The sequence below is a fragment of the Arachis ipaensis genome, chromosome B8, assembly GCF_059453495.1.
Source record: "Arachis ipaensis isolate K30076 ecotype BB chromosome B8, ASM5945349v1, whole genome shotgun sequence".
In the NCBI taxonomy this organism is placed as follows: domain Eukaryota; kingdom Viridiplantae; phylum Streptophyta; class Magnoliopsida; order Fabales; family Fabaceae; genus Arachis; species Arachis ipaensis.
In genome coordinates this window covers 16829895-16843928 of record NC_142443.1, presented here as the reverse complement: position 1 = coordinate 16843928, position 14034 = coordinate 16829895, and the positions used below count along the sequence as shown (strand labels likewise).

At 35.2% G+C, this 14034-nt stretch overlaps 2 protein-coding genes across 2 annotated transcripts in view; one reads left to right on the top strand and one right to left on the bottom strand.

The window, feature by feature from the left end:
• The window catches only part of PNSL3 (PsbQ-like 1), a 47427-nt gene that overhangs the window by 2027 nt on the left and 31366 nt on the right, over positions 1-14034 (bottom strand). The window lies entirely within an intron of this gene.
• LOC148547324 (uncharacterized) lies at positions 7818-8901 on the top strand. Its single transcript, XM_088495383.1, has 2 exons — positions 7818-8433; positions 8522-8901. The coding sequence occupies exons 1-2, from the start codon at positions 7818-7820 to the stop codon at positions 8899-8901; spliced, it is 996 nt and encodes a 331-aa protein (XP_088351509.1).

Below are 14034 nucleotides of genomic sequence, written 5' to 3'. Positions count from 1 at the left end.
GAACAAGTGTATGTTCATTAGTGTTATAATAAATTTTCTTTTTTGAATCTATTAATTAGTATCAAAAGTTATTAAAAGTGGTATCTTATATAATCTCAAATCTTTATGAATTTAACTATAATCCAATCTTGTATTGCATGCACATTATTCCTCATAAGTGGTGAGGTAATCACATGCATTTCATAATAATAATGGCTATTTAATTAACATATAAATGAAATGTATCTGTCACAATGAATGATTTCGCTGGATGGTTTTATAATTACTTTGACTTTAAAGGGCACATTGTGTTTATATATAAAAAATAATAATTTATTAACAAATACTATACAATAGAAAAATTTACTAAAAAATAATAATTTTATATTTAATAATATTCATATATCAATTTTTTATTACAAAAGACTTTAATTTTTATCTTCTACTATTATAAAAAGTACGGGATAAATAATATAAATCAAATACTTTAATACTTTTGATATATATTTAAATAAATTAGTGAATAGGAATATAGGATATTAATAATATGAATTGTGTTGTCATCTTTAATATTAAAAAAAATAGCTAATAAAAATATTTAGATTTATGATATATAATTCATTTAAAATAGAGACGTAAGTCGCTAATGAAAATAGAATTATATTGATTTCATCAGGAATGCATAAAGAATAATTATATTACATGTTTATACGAAAATTAATTATTAATATAAGTCAATAAATTATAATTCAAATGACATAATTTTTTTATATTCTCATAAAAATCGTAGATTCACAAATTTTACTCTTAATTTTTAAAAAAATTAATTATCAATATAAAATATATATACATATACATAAACATACAGTGATTTGTTTTGATGATTTTTTTTGTGTTTATATAATTTTTTATTCTTTTTAAGAAATCAATGAAGTTGCTCAATTACAATCCATGATTAAAACTTAGATTTTGCCTTTTGTACACTGAAGGCATGAAATTTAAATTTAAAATTTCATATATATGTTAAAAGATTCAAACTCTTATCATCATATTATTTTGAGTGAATTACTCTGCTTAAACATTGTAAAATAATTATTACAAATTAATGTAATTTTCGTTTTTGAAAAAATATTAAAACAAAGCAAAAAGAGTATAATACAAAAATTTATATAATTAAAAAAAACATACAGCTACTTTAACTACTCGTGTATATATATATATATATACATCCTAATATAAAATATCTTAAAGATGTTCGATCATAAATTAAGCTTTTGAAAATCACATTCTTTGAGAGTTGCGTTTTTTTTTGTTATATTGCCCATATTTTGTAATTTTTAAATTTATTTATACTTTTAATACAAATTGCCACTTATTCTTCTTAAACAATTATTTTTAAAGAATTTCGATCTATGATTTCTTAGACCGAAAAAAATAGCACATTATTAGACAAGGGCATAAAAATAGTTTACCATACATCTAAAAGGTAAGCATGATGTTCAATGATTCCAGGAGAAAAAGCATGTTTCTCAATATTTCAAGAGAGCCTAATTCATCTATCTAATTTGTAACGGGTTAGGAATAAGGCCAATGCTACCATGTTGAAGTGAAAATTTTTCGACATCTATTGAAATGAGGTGGATACTTCTTATGAAAGACGCGTGCTCGTGTTAATATGATAGAAGGAGACACGGACTGAGTGGCAGTAATAGGACGCAGGAATTTGTCGAGTGTTATGAGGCAATTAGATGAAAAAGCATGTTTAAATTAAGTGCTTAATCATTTTCTTAATTATGGAAAGAATTGGGTTGGTCATTTTTTATGCAGTTGGGCGTTTTTTGCTAAATCCATGAATTGGGCTGATATTGTATGGAATTGATCCAAATGAACTCATACTCTTATATAAATTAAATAACTTAGCTGTTTGCCATAAAAAAAAAAAAAAAAAACTTAGCTCATAAATTCAAGAGGGAACAAAGGACTTACTTGATAAATTATTGTTTAATAATCAGTGGTTGCATTATATTCAAATAAATTAAATATTTTATTCTTCAAAATATTAATCTGTTAACAATGATTTACATCAGTTAACCAAATAGTAACATTGTCACTCATTTAACTAAACACGATGTAATTTATTTTATTTTGAAATCACAAAATCAATTTTTTTGACAGTATTTATTTTTAAATAATTTAATTTATAGTCAATATTTTCAATTTAACCTTAATATTCACTAATTTAATAAAGCAAATTTTTTTTTCATAACCAAATACACATCACTAACAATATAACCATATTACATGCTATCCCGTCCCACCAAGCAATGGAGACATAGGCTGTGTAGAGTCAGAGGATATGCAGTCAGTGTTAGAGAAGGGGATTTATGTGGTTATAGTTATTCATCCCTAATGATGATGACTATGATGTTAGGGTTTTTGGTGTAGGCCCAGCATATGAGTTTTGTTATGATGTGGGATGGGCTTTTTGGTTCGGTTTTTCGGTAGTTAAAATTATGAGTTAAAGTTTTTGTGAGTTGGATAGAAAAGAAAAGTTTTGGTAAAAAAGATTGATAATTATAAAAGTAGAAAACAAAAATACAATGGTAGTCGCTAGTAATTAGTTAATTTAGGAAGGAAAATATATAAGCCAATTCCAAAAAAAAAAAATGAAAAGGAAATATGTGACAAAAAAAAACTTAGTTAGGAAAATTATGATTAGAATTTAGAATGTTGTTCAGAGTCAATCTAATTTTGATAATTTGAAAATTGATAAGATTTAAGAATTTAAAAAATTAGAAAATGATAACTTTGATTTAAAGGAAGAATTGTTTCAATTAAAATGTAAGTAGATGTTTATTAAATCAAGTAGGAATGATAAAAAAGTATCTACGTATTTTTAAAGACGATAACAATAGTTGCCATTGTTAAGTATGAGTTAATTTTTTTAAAATTTATAATTAAAAAATTCTTGAAGAAGTCATGCTTGTTGTCTGTGTATTTTTGTGTATTGTTATATACTGTTTATAGATTTATATATTATCTGGAGATGGTGATAATGGATTAAAAAGCGGAATTGAAAAAACTTAAAACAGAGTTCGCCGCGGGGTTAGGCGAACTATATAAAATTTATAGAGTTTGCCGGAGATTAGGCGAACTTGCCAATTTTTATAGAGTTTGCCGGGGGTTCGGCGAACTTGCTTAAATGCTAGAAAAGAAAAAAAAAATCGTATTTAGGAAATTAAAGTTCAGAAATCATGTTGGGAAAAATAATACCCTTTTTTATTTTAAAAAAATATCCCTTAGGATATGCATTTGATTAAGCAAAATGTAATGCACAACACAAAACACACCTGGCAAGTGATTTGTGATCATATTCCGCAAAGACCGTTTCTACCGTGCTGTAGCCCTTATATTTCAGCAGGTGATAAACTGAGCTGGCGGCATCATCTAGTGGACGCGTATTGATGAACTCCGCATGTCCGCCGTTCTCCTTTCCGGCCTAATTATGCTTGAGAGTGCATGTGGTGCTTCACGCTCCTCGCTGTGCTTGACGCCGTCAAACTGAGCACAGACAGCAGGGATGGTTGGTGTAGGTAGAGATTATACTGGAGCGACAAATAGAGGCTGAACAAGCTCCAAAAGGGAAGTCCGGAGACGATGGGAGGCAGAAGGACCAACAGGCACACTTTAAGCGGACCTACCGAAGCTACCATCATAGGAAGTAGCTGATGGGTTCAGAGAAGTGTGTTCTCTTAATCCATGTCGAAGGGGCAGCTGACCTCCGTGTACGAAGTACAAGAACGACCGACAAAGTACATGAAGGTGGAGAAGGTTGGCCGGCTAAGAGAGCCTGTCCGGAAACACTTGTTCGTGGTCTTCTGGACGGAGCAGACAATTTTTGGTGCAAAGAAGTTACGCCAGTTAATTCGGTCAGACGTGTTGTGAAAGAATTACCGTTATGTAACCTTCAATTATAATATACGGTTTACTTCTGTCTAATTTGTATTTACTTGCAGTGATCAATTATGTCGTTGTTAAGATAATTATATTTTGATTTCACAATAGTTATATTCGTACCCTGGCCCGACACCAACGCCCAGGTCCAAGTAGGATAAAAAAGTCCGAATCCATAGGTTGGCCTCCCGACGTAATCGACCTCCTTCCAAGAAATCGGACTCAACACAGAGTCCACCCTAAGGAAGTTGGGAACGAAGGTTAGCTGGCAGATAAGACTTATTCAAATAAGTAACTGCCCCTAAAATCTCTCAACCCACTTCCAGGAGCCATATCTCAACTTCCCTTAGATAAAAGGACGGTTATCCTTCTTAAAAGGTGAAGCTTCTCCAAAGGTGGTTATTGAATCACCACTATGAATACACTGATACCCCTCAGGTATCTCTAAGTTGCAATATTCTCCAAACTTAGTTAGACTCTTTCTCGTTCAGAGGATTGGCCCATGAACAAGGAGTCCAGCCTACTATTCTCCGGTTACCCCTCGTAAGAAGTTATATAGTGTCATTTTGTCCGGTATGGATAATTACATTACATTACCTGCAGTAGTGGTATTTTACAAGAAATACTTATAGTATTTAACAGTGAAACGGATGTAAACTAATTAAGAAATTATTGAAATTTAACAATGATAGTTATCTCATTATAAAAACAAATTAAAAAAATGTACTTTAGGGTAAATATAGCAAAATATATTTTATTCTTGAACCATATTATTTAATATGCAGTTTGATATTCTTAAAGTTTTATGAAAAAAATGTATTTCAAAGTTAACTTTTTCAACCGGTTATTATTTTTCTTTTGTAATTTTGTAGCCACTAGTATAAAATGATGGTGCTGAAAACCGAACCGGACCGGACGGTTCAACCCGGTTAATGGAGAACCGATCAGCTAACCGATCCGGGTAAGCCTAAAAACCGCATGGCCAAAAACTGGTGATAGTGCCGGCCGAACAGACGGTTAACCGGTGAATCGGTAAAACCAGTCGGTTTTTTGACGGTTTTTAAAGGTTTAAAAAAAAAAACAAACCCCCATATAACAGCCCAACTACCCCCTTTCTCTCAGAAGAAAACCGTAAAACCCCTTTGTATCTCCCTCTGAGTTCCACGCCGCCACCACCCCTTATGTTTGCAAATCATTCCCTCCATGAGCTTTCACTATAGGCGTCCTGATAGGGAATCAAAATCTTTCCCTCTTTGAGCGTGTCGTATTCTCCGTCCTCATGGAGAAACCACACTGCTGGTCTTACGTGAGCGCTACGCTTCGATGTCCTCAGTAGACCGTAGTCAATGTCTCATGCACGGTTCTATAAACTGAACCGGTCATTGAACTGTTCTAGCTGTTGGTTCAGTCGTTTATGGGTTCAACCGTAACTGAAGCTAAAAAACCAATTTATAATAAAATAAGAAATAAAATATAAATAAACACATCGAACCATATTATTATGATCTCATTCAAATACAAACTCATAAGACAAAATACCAAAGAAAATAAACTCGATCACAACATATGAACTGAAGGATAAAAACTACAATCATATGCGTCAACAGTGCTAGGCCCAGTAACGGATCCAGAAAATTTTGTTAGTGGGGGCAAATCATACATAATAAAAACAATAATTTTTGGGGTAAAATGTAATTTTTGTTCTTAATATTTGTAATTTTTTGAAGATACACTTAACATTTACTCGCATTCAATTTTGTTCCTAATATTGTCGATTTGTGTCAAAATTATCCGTAGATGTCAACTTATATATAATGTTAGGAATAAATTGAAAACTTTTAGGGATATTTTCGAAACAAATAAAAAACATTAAGAACCATTTTGACTTAATAAAAAACGTTAGAAAAAAGATTGAATGAAATTAAATGTTAGAAATTTTTTTGAAAAAAAAATGCAAATTTTGGGACAAAAAATAAATAACCCAAATTTTTATAATTATATTTTATTATTGTAAAACGTAATTTGAAATTTTTATTCATTGTCCAGAATCTACTATAAGTGTTTGTATTTTAAATTTTAAAAACGTCTTTTTACTAGAAGAGATTACTGAATTATTTTGACATCCAAACTCTGATGGTGATGTTTTCTTTAAAGTATTTCTGCGTTACTACAAAATAAGTTTATAACTTTAAATTAATTTAGTAATAAATATAAATATTATAAAAATACAATTTATAATTTCACAAAAAACTAAAAGTCCAATATGAATATAAAAGACTCAGAAACCATTCATTGAAAAAAATACTAATAAAATTTTATTATACAATAACCATTAAGTCAAAAATAAAAAAATTACACAATAGTATAATTACAAAATAAATATGGTTTAATTTAATAAAATTAAGATTACAAAAAATAACCATAAACTCTTATTTTTTGTAATCAAAAGAAAATAAAAAAAAATCAACGAAAATAGAAAAATAAGAAACTGGACAAATATAACGAAATATAGCAGCGAGAAAGTGAGTTTTAGGAATAGTTAGGATTAGGATTGCTTATTTTGATTCGTCATTTTTTTGTTATTATTTATGTAATAACTTTTTTATGAAATAGTGAAACTCAAATTTTATATATTTATAAAATTATATTTAACTAAATGTCCTTTAATAATATTGAATTATGAAGAGTGGAGTCAAATATAACGAAATGAGATTTTATTTTTGTACCATATTATTCAAGAGTTGGTTGATATTCTTAAAATGTTATTAAAAAAATATATATTAAAATTTAATAATAAACTACTTATTATTTTTATATGTCATTCTTTTGTACTCACGAGTATAAAATACATATTGCAATACAAATACACGTTTCAGATACATTAAACCGGATGTATATTAACATAAAAAATTATTTAATGGTTGATTTTAGTTGATAAGTTTATCCGAAAAAAATATTTCTTTATAACAATATGATCCTAATATATGGAAAAATGTTTGATTAAAGAGGATAACAAAAGAATAAAGTGGGCTGCAGCTTCAAGAGAAAATAGGAGACTTTTTGCTATAGGTGTCGAGACCTCAGTTAGACAACTAAAAAAAGCAATAGTCTGAGCTGGTCACATCAGGATCGTTTCGCCGTCCATCATATTCCTGCAGCTATTACTGTGACCAAAGAGAGACAAAGAGAGTACATAATTGAAAATTGATCTCCTCGTGAATTAACTTTTGGGTTTCTTGACTTATTTATTTTTTAATTTTTTTTTTAGATTTGAATTAAATTGCTAATCTCGAACTTTGGCCTGGATTAAATAATATATATTCTCTCCTTTCAAACGTTATAGTTGATCTTGATACTTAAATTAAATAATAAAATAATTATAATAACTCCAATAGTTAATTGTGGCTTATTAATTTTGATATGGAAAAGGGTTTGGTGATGTGCATTGAAATGGGTGTTTCACCAATTTTTGCACCGCTATGGGCCAGACAACAAACGCATGTTGCGTTTTTTATTTTCTACAACTATTTTTTTTGTTTTTGAAGCTAAGGAAAAACGCAAGTTACGTTTTTTGCATGGAGGCACAACAAACGCATGTTGCGTTTGTCAGATGGGCATCAAAAAATTTTTTTTTACTTAAAACGCAAGATGCGTTTGTCAGACTGATAGGCTCAGATTTTTTTTTACTTAAAACGCAGATTGCATTTTATATGTAAAATAATATTTTAATGAAGAGCCTTGCATATAAATTGCTAACTCAGCTATCTCTAACTCGTACCTCACTCCTAAATCCCTCACTTGTGCTCCCTTTCACCTTTCATTCATTCATGCATCCCATAATTGTGAGATTTTTTGGGTATTAGAAGGGTAAAAAAAGTGAGATTATGGAAGGTATTGCAAATATACGAGTGTATTATAACGGTGAGGTTATACCGAACACACACGAAGGAGTGACTTTTGTTTGTGAATGTCCGTTTTTATTTGCTATTCCATACACCACGAGTTTTGTAGAGTTGCAAAATGGTCTTTGTGTCAACATACCAAGTCACATTTCGAAAAGGGTGAGCAATATTTTGTACAGGAGTCCTGTACAAGTATTTGGTGGGCTGATACAGTTTCAAATAATGGCCATCACTGACGATGCAAGCATGCAGCAGATGTTCTGTATTTATCAACAAACCCGATTTCAGGCGTTGCTAATAGAGCTGTACGTTGAGTTTGAACAGCATACGGGGGTGGACGAGTTTGATGAGGAGGTCAACGTTAACGAGTTCGGGGATATAGGCTGGGAAGAAGATAACGACGACAGTGAAGAGGAGTTCGAAACCAACTATGAAGTCGATGACGAAAATGATGACAGAGATCTGGCAGGCAATCCGGCGGTGCCAAATGAAGCACATGCTGTTATAAGCCAGCAGCCGTTTGGTGTTCCATCTTTTATGCGAACTCTGGATCTCGAAGCCATGCATGCCCCAGAATTTCCTGAGTATGCGAATATGGGTATGTTATATTATGGTTATTAATTCACGTTACCACTAGTGTCCATTTTATTTGCCTTGTCTGACTGATGGTGGTGCGCTTGTCGTAGGTGAAGGCAACGTTGCGGTCGAAGATGGTGAATTCAGTGTCAGAATGGAATTTGGCTCTAGAGAGTCGATGATATCTGCAATCAAAAGCTACACTATCTCTAGAGGAGTTGATTATACTGTGTATGAGTCTGAGCCGCATAAATTCTATGCGAAATGCAAGGGTTATGGTGCCGGGTGTGATTGGCTTATCCAAGCTAGCTTGATTCGAAAGAAAGCTTGTTGGGAGATCAGGAGATACAATGGCAAACACACGTGCACCATGGGAACGATCTCGCAAGATCATGCCAAGTTGGACTCAGACACAATTGCAGATGCCATTAGGCTGTTGGTCGAAGCAGATCCATCGATAAATGTGAAGTCTATTATTACAGAAGTTTAGTCAAGGTTCAACTACACTATCAGTTACCGCAAGGCTTGGTTGGCAAAGCAGAAATCTGTCGCAAAATTTTTTGGTGGTTGGGAGGTTTTTTATCAGACTCTGCCAGTTTGGTTGAAAGCAATGACTGCAAAGATGCCAAGGTCTCGTGTTCAAATAAAGACGCTCCCTGTTTACCGTGAGTGTGAGGAGGTTCAAGGTGTAAGAGTTCTTCATCGCGTTTTTTGGAGCTTCTATCCGTGTATAGTAGCATTCCGACACTGCAAGCCACTGGTGCAGGTTGATGGCATACACCTGTACAGAAAATATAAAGGTGCGCTTCTAATTGCCGTTCACAGGATGGGAACCAAAACATTGTGCCTATTACGTTTGCAATAGTCGAGGGTGAGACGGCAAACGCGTGGGAGTTTTTCCTAAGCAACCCAGAGATATGTTGTTACCATCGATGGCGTCGGCATTATTTCTGACCGCCATAACTCCATCGACACAGCAATAGCTCGCAGCAACGGTGCATGGTCACCGCCAAGAGCGTGGCACATGTATTGCATCAGGCACATCGGTTCCAACTTCTTAAGGAGGTTCAAGGCTTCGTATTTGCATAAACTCATGGTTAACACAGGTATTTGATTTCGTTGTTATGGTTCTGTTCGTATTAATTTCGTGGAACTTGCTTATGATTAAATGGTTTCTCCAATAGGATATTCTAGGACGGAGCAAGAGTAGAATAAAAACTACCAAAGGCTGAGAGAGCGGGGTGAGGCGTATACGCAGTGGTGTGATGATTTCGGTGTTCAGAGATGGGTGTTGGCATTCGACGGGGGTCATCGTTGGAGACATATGACGACAAACTTCGTAGAGTGCATAAATTCTGTCCTGAAGGGTGCACGCAACCTTCCTGTGACTGCCATTGTTAGGTCTACTTTCTATCGGCTGAACGAATTGTTCACTCGGAAGAGCGCCGAGGCTCATGAGCGTGTCTGCAACGGATTCACATATTCAGAATTTGCCACCAAAAGAGTCGAAGAAAGTTTTCGACGTGCAGGCAACATTGTGGTCAATAGGTTCGACAGGCGCAACGAGATGTTTGAGGTTCGCGAAATGCAAGATGGTTTCATTCACACCGTTAATCTCGCGCAACGACACTGCGATTATGGCCATTTCCAGGCGAGCGACTCCCATGTCGCCACGTTATTGCATGTTGCGCCAACCAGCGTCTTGATTGGCAAATATATGTGCATGACGTGTACAAGATGTCCGAAATTTGCAAGGTCTACAGAGGCGAGTTTGTCTCGATGGGTGACCCATCTATGTGGGCTCCGTATGAAGGAGCGAAGGTGATCGCGAATTGGACATTGAGGCGCGCGACGAAAGGAAGACCCAAGTCAACCCGCTACTTGAATGAGATGGATTCGCGGGACATGCGTCGTCCTCGCCGGTGTACTATATGTGGACGGGAGGGACATAGCCAGATTCGATGTCCGCAGCGCGCAGGTCCAAGTTCTGCCGGGGATCAATCGTGATTAAGACTTTTTATGTAACTTTTTATGTAACTTTTTTTGGACTTTTATATGTAACTTTTTATGGACCTTTATATGTAACTTTTTATGTAAGCTTTTTTATGTCTTTGTGCGTTTTATTTATATATGCAGTAAATAACAAATAATAACTACGAATATAGATAGTAATAGAGACGATTACAAATAGAAACATCTAAACATACTATACGATCTCCATCACTGAATAAAAACATCTAAACATTTAAACATAGTAACAGAGACGATTACAAATAGAAACATCTAAACACATAGTAATTGAGACGATTACTAATACAAACATCTAAACACATAGTAATAGAGAAGGTAACTAACAGAGACATCTAAACATACTATACGATCTACATCACTGAATAAAAACATAAACTCAAACGGACTGAACTAAACTGCATCAACCTACTTCCTGGGCGCCTTCTTCGCGTACTGAGATGGGGTGTATTTGTCCGGAGGCGCAATATGTGTCCGTAAATTATACGGACGACCCTGAGTACTACTGGAGTCACCAACACCGACATCTGGCATGCTGGCACCGCCAGTGTCGTAAGCATTGGATCTACTCATGCCCTGAGCACTATATCCACCAGAATGAGACTCGTGCTGGAGGGCATCTCCTAGAAATCCCTCTTCCGACTGTGGGCATTCATTTAAGTCGAACAACGCAGTGCGTGGTGGTGCGGACAGACGAGTAGGACCTACATGACCCGGCGATCGATCCATACTGAAGTCACTAGCATGACCTGATGTGGCGCGACGACCAACAGACGGCTCACTACCAACAGGCCCTTGCTGCTCTCGCGCTGGAAATAGCTGAGATGTATCTCTCATGAGCCGAGAGAAGCTTATCGAATCAAGCCCAACAAATGGACTTAACTGACCATCTGCTGGAATGAGCAACTGTGGTATGTAAGGCTCAGCTGCCTGATGTTGTTGTGGTTCCTGAACGTGCTGCTCATATGCCGGCACCTGATAATGCTGCTCATACCCTGGCATCATGAACTGGGGGTATGCAGGCGCTTGGAATTGGGGCTCATATGCAGGCGCCTGGAACTAGGGCTCATGTGGCGGCACCTAATTGTAAATGAATGACGCTAATCAATAACGGTAACATTAAAGCTTATAATTAACAACGGTAATATTAACACCAATAAACCTTAACGATACCTGAAACCCTTGATCATAGGCCAGTTCCTGATGCTGAGGTCCAGCTGGTTGTGGTGGACCTTCTTGCTGTGCGTTCGTGTCGGCCTCTTCACCTACAACTCTATCTGACAGTCGTAGGTGACCTCCGTATTGCTGTGTGTACCAGTCATAGTACAATGGGAGGGGATGGAAGTCGACAATCTCCTTTCCTACCTGCAGTGTATCATAGCGGCCAGAACGCCACATGTCAAGCCATTCCTTGGTCCGGTCTCTCCAGTCATGATGCTGGGCACCGCTCAAACGCCTGTAATGAGCACTACCGATCTGAAATGCCGGGTCTGGTGGAAGCTGCTACAACCCGAATTGTCGACGAACTCGATCTGTTGGGTGCCATTCTATACATTCGAACGACACTAACGGCGACTTCATGGAGCACATAAACAAATTTAGGCCGAGGTCGACCGGAACATCCACTTCGATATACGGCCGCCATATAAACTGCACACCAGTAACCACGAGACCTATTAGTAACATTATTTTTCTTAACAAAGACACTAACCTAAATGGTTAAAACTTACATCGTTGACTCCCATGTCATCGAGTCCTCGCCTAAACTGTGTCGTAGACCTCCGTGTATATCTTGTATGCCGGCGCCAATGACTCCACCTAAGCACAAGTAGGATGACTTCAACAACAACAACAACAACAACAACAACAACAACAACAATAATAATAATAATAATAACAGTAAAGTACAATACCGTCGCGCAAGTGGAACACCAATATCGAGAAGCTGATTGCGCGGTATAGGGGCCATGAACGGCATACGCTCCCACGCCTAAACAAAAAGCAAAATCAGTCGCCCATCCATCTTTTTACAGTTGTACCGCGATGCACGACACAACGATCTGTATAGATGTGCCAGACTAGCTGCCCCCCAACTGTATCGTGAGATCTGATGAAAATCCCGAAGTAGAGGCAAAAACTTCGAGTTCAAAGATGTGGTGGACTTATCTAGAAACACCACTGTACCAAGCACGCAGAAAATGTGAGCCCTGACGTACCGCTCAATAGACTCCTGCGTGTCACACGGTTCACTGTCTCTGCACCGCCGGACCCAATGGAGATTTACCTTGCCCAACACGTGATCGTCCGGATCCGGTTGCCGACCAAAACAAGCGACGTAGTTATCCACCAAAAATTGGTAACTGCTATCCGATCTACCCGTGACGGGTTCTCCTTTAACCTGGAGGCCAAGTATATGTATCACGTCTTCCAGCGTCACCGTCACTTCACCCACTGGAAGGTGGAACATGTGGGTTTCTGGCCTTCATCGTTCCACCAAGGCACTTAAGAGTGCAGAATGACCTCTCATTTCACCAATTCGCGAAACGTGTTGAAACCCAGTTAATGCTAGTGCCTCTGCAGCTCTCTCATTAAAGGTATCCGGCGGATCAAATTTTCTAGACAACAAATTTCTGATCGCCTGCAAAAAAAAAGATAATATTCATTGAAATTAACAACAACTAACACAATAATATTAATCCTAATATAATAATAAAAAAATAAAAATAACAACAACAACAACAACAACAACAACAACAACAACAATAATAATAATAATAATAATCCGGTTACTACTACTACTACTACTACTACTACTACTACTACTATATTGATAACAATAATAGTAATCATCATAATAATAATAACTACTATTATTATAACAACAACAACAACAACAACAACAACAACAACAACAACAACAACAACAACAATAATAATAATAATAATAATCCGGTTATTACTACTACTACTATATTGATAACAATAATAATAATCATCATAATAATAATAACTACTATTATTATAATAATTACTACTACTACTACTAATAATAATAATAATAATAATAATAATAATAATAATAATAATAATAATAATAATAATAATAATAATAATAATAATACGGTTATTATTACTACTACTACTATATTGATTACAACAACAACAATAATAATAATAATAATAATAATAATAATAATAATAATAATAATAATAATAATAATAATGTTACTAACTAACAGTAATAATAACAATAACACTGTTCAAATAAAAAAAATAAATTAAAAATAAATATATTTATTTATCATAAAATTAAAAGAAAAAATATTACCCATTGAGGATGATCCAAATACTCAATAATGTGTTCTTCAGGTAACGTAAAATCACGAACCATTTTTTTTAATTCATAAACTTAAACCCAGCCTATTATTTCTTCTTCTTCCTCCCACAGGCGACACCGCTATGCTCCTCCATCGCAGCTTCAACTCTCTTCATTACACTCTCCATCCTCTCCATCTGCGTTTGGAACTTTGCATTTTTAAAGCCATCTCCAAATCCATTCAACGAACACGCGTCGAACATGCAGCAAGGGTCACTG

Coding starts and splice junctions, on each gene's coding strand:
- LOC148547324 (XM_088495383.1), top strand. CDS start 7,818: ATGGAAGGTATTGCAAATATACGAGTGTATTATAACGGTGAGGTTATA. Junction 8,434..8,521: donor TCCTGAGTATGCGAATATGG/GTATGTTATATT, acceptor CGCTTGTCGTAG/GTGAAGGCAACGTTGCGGTC.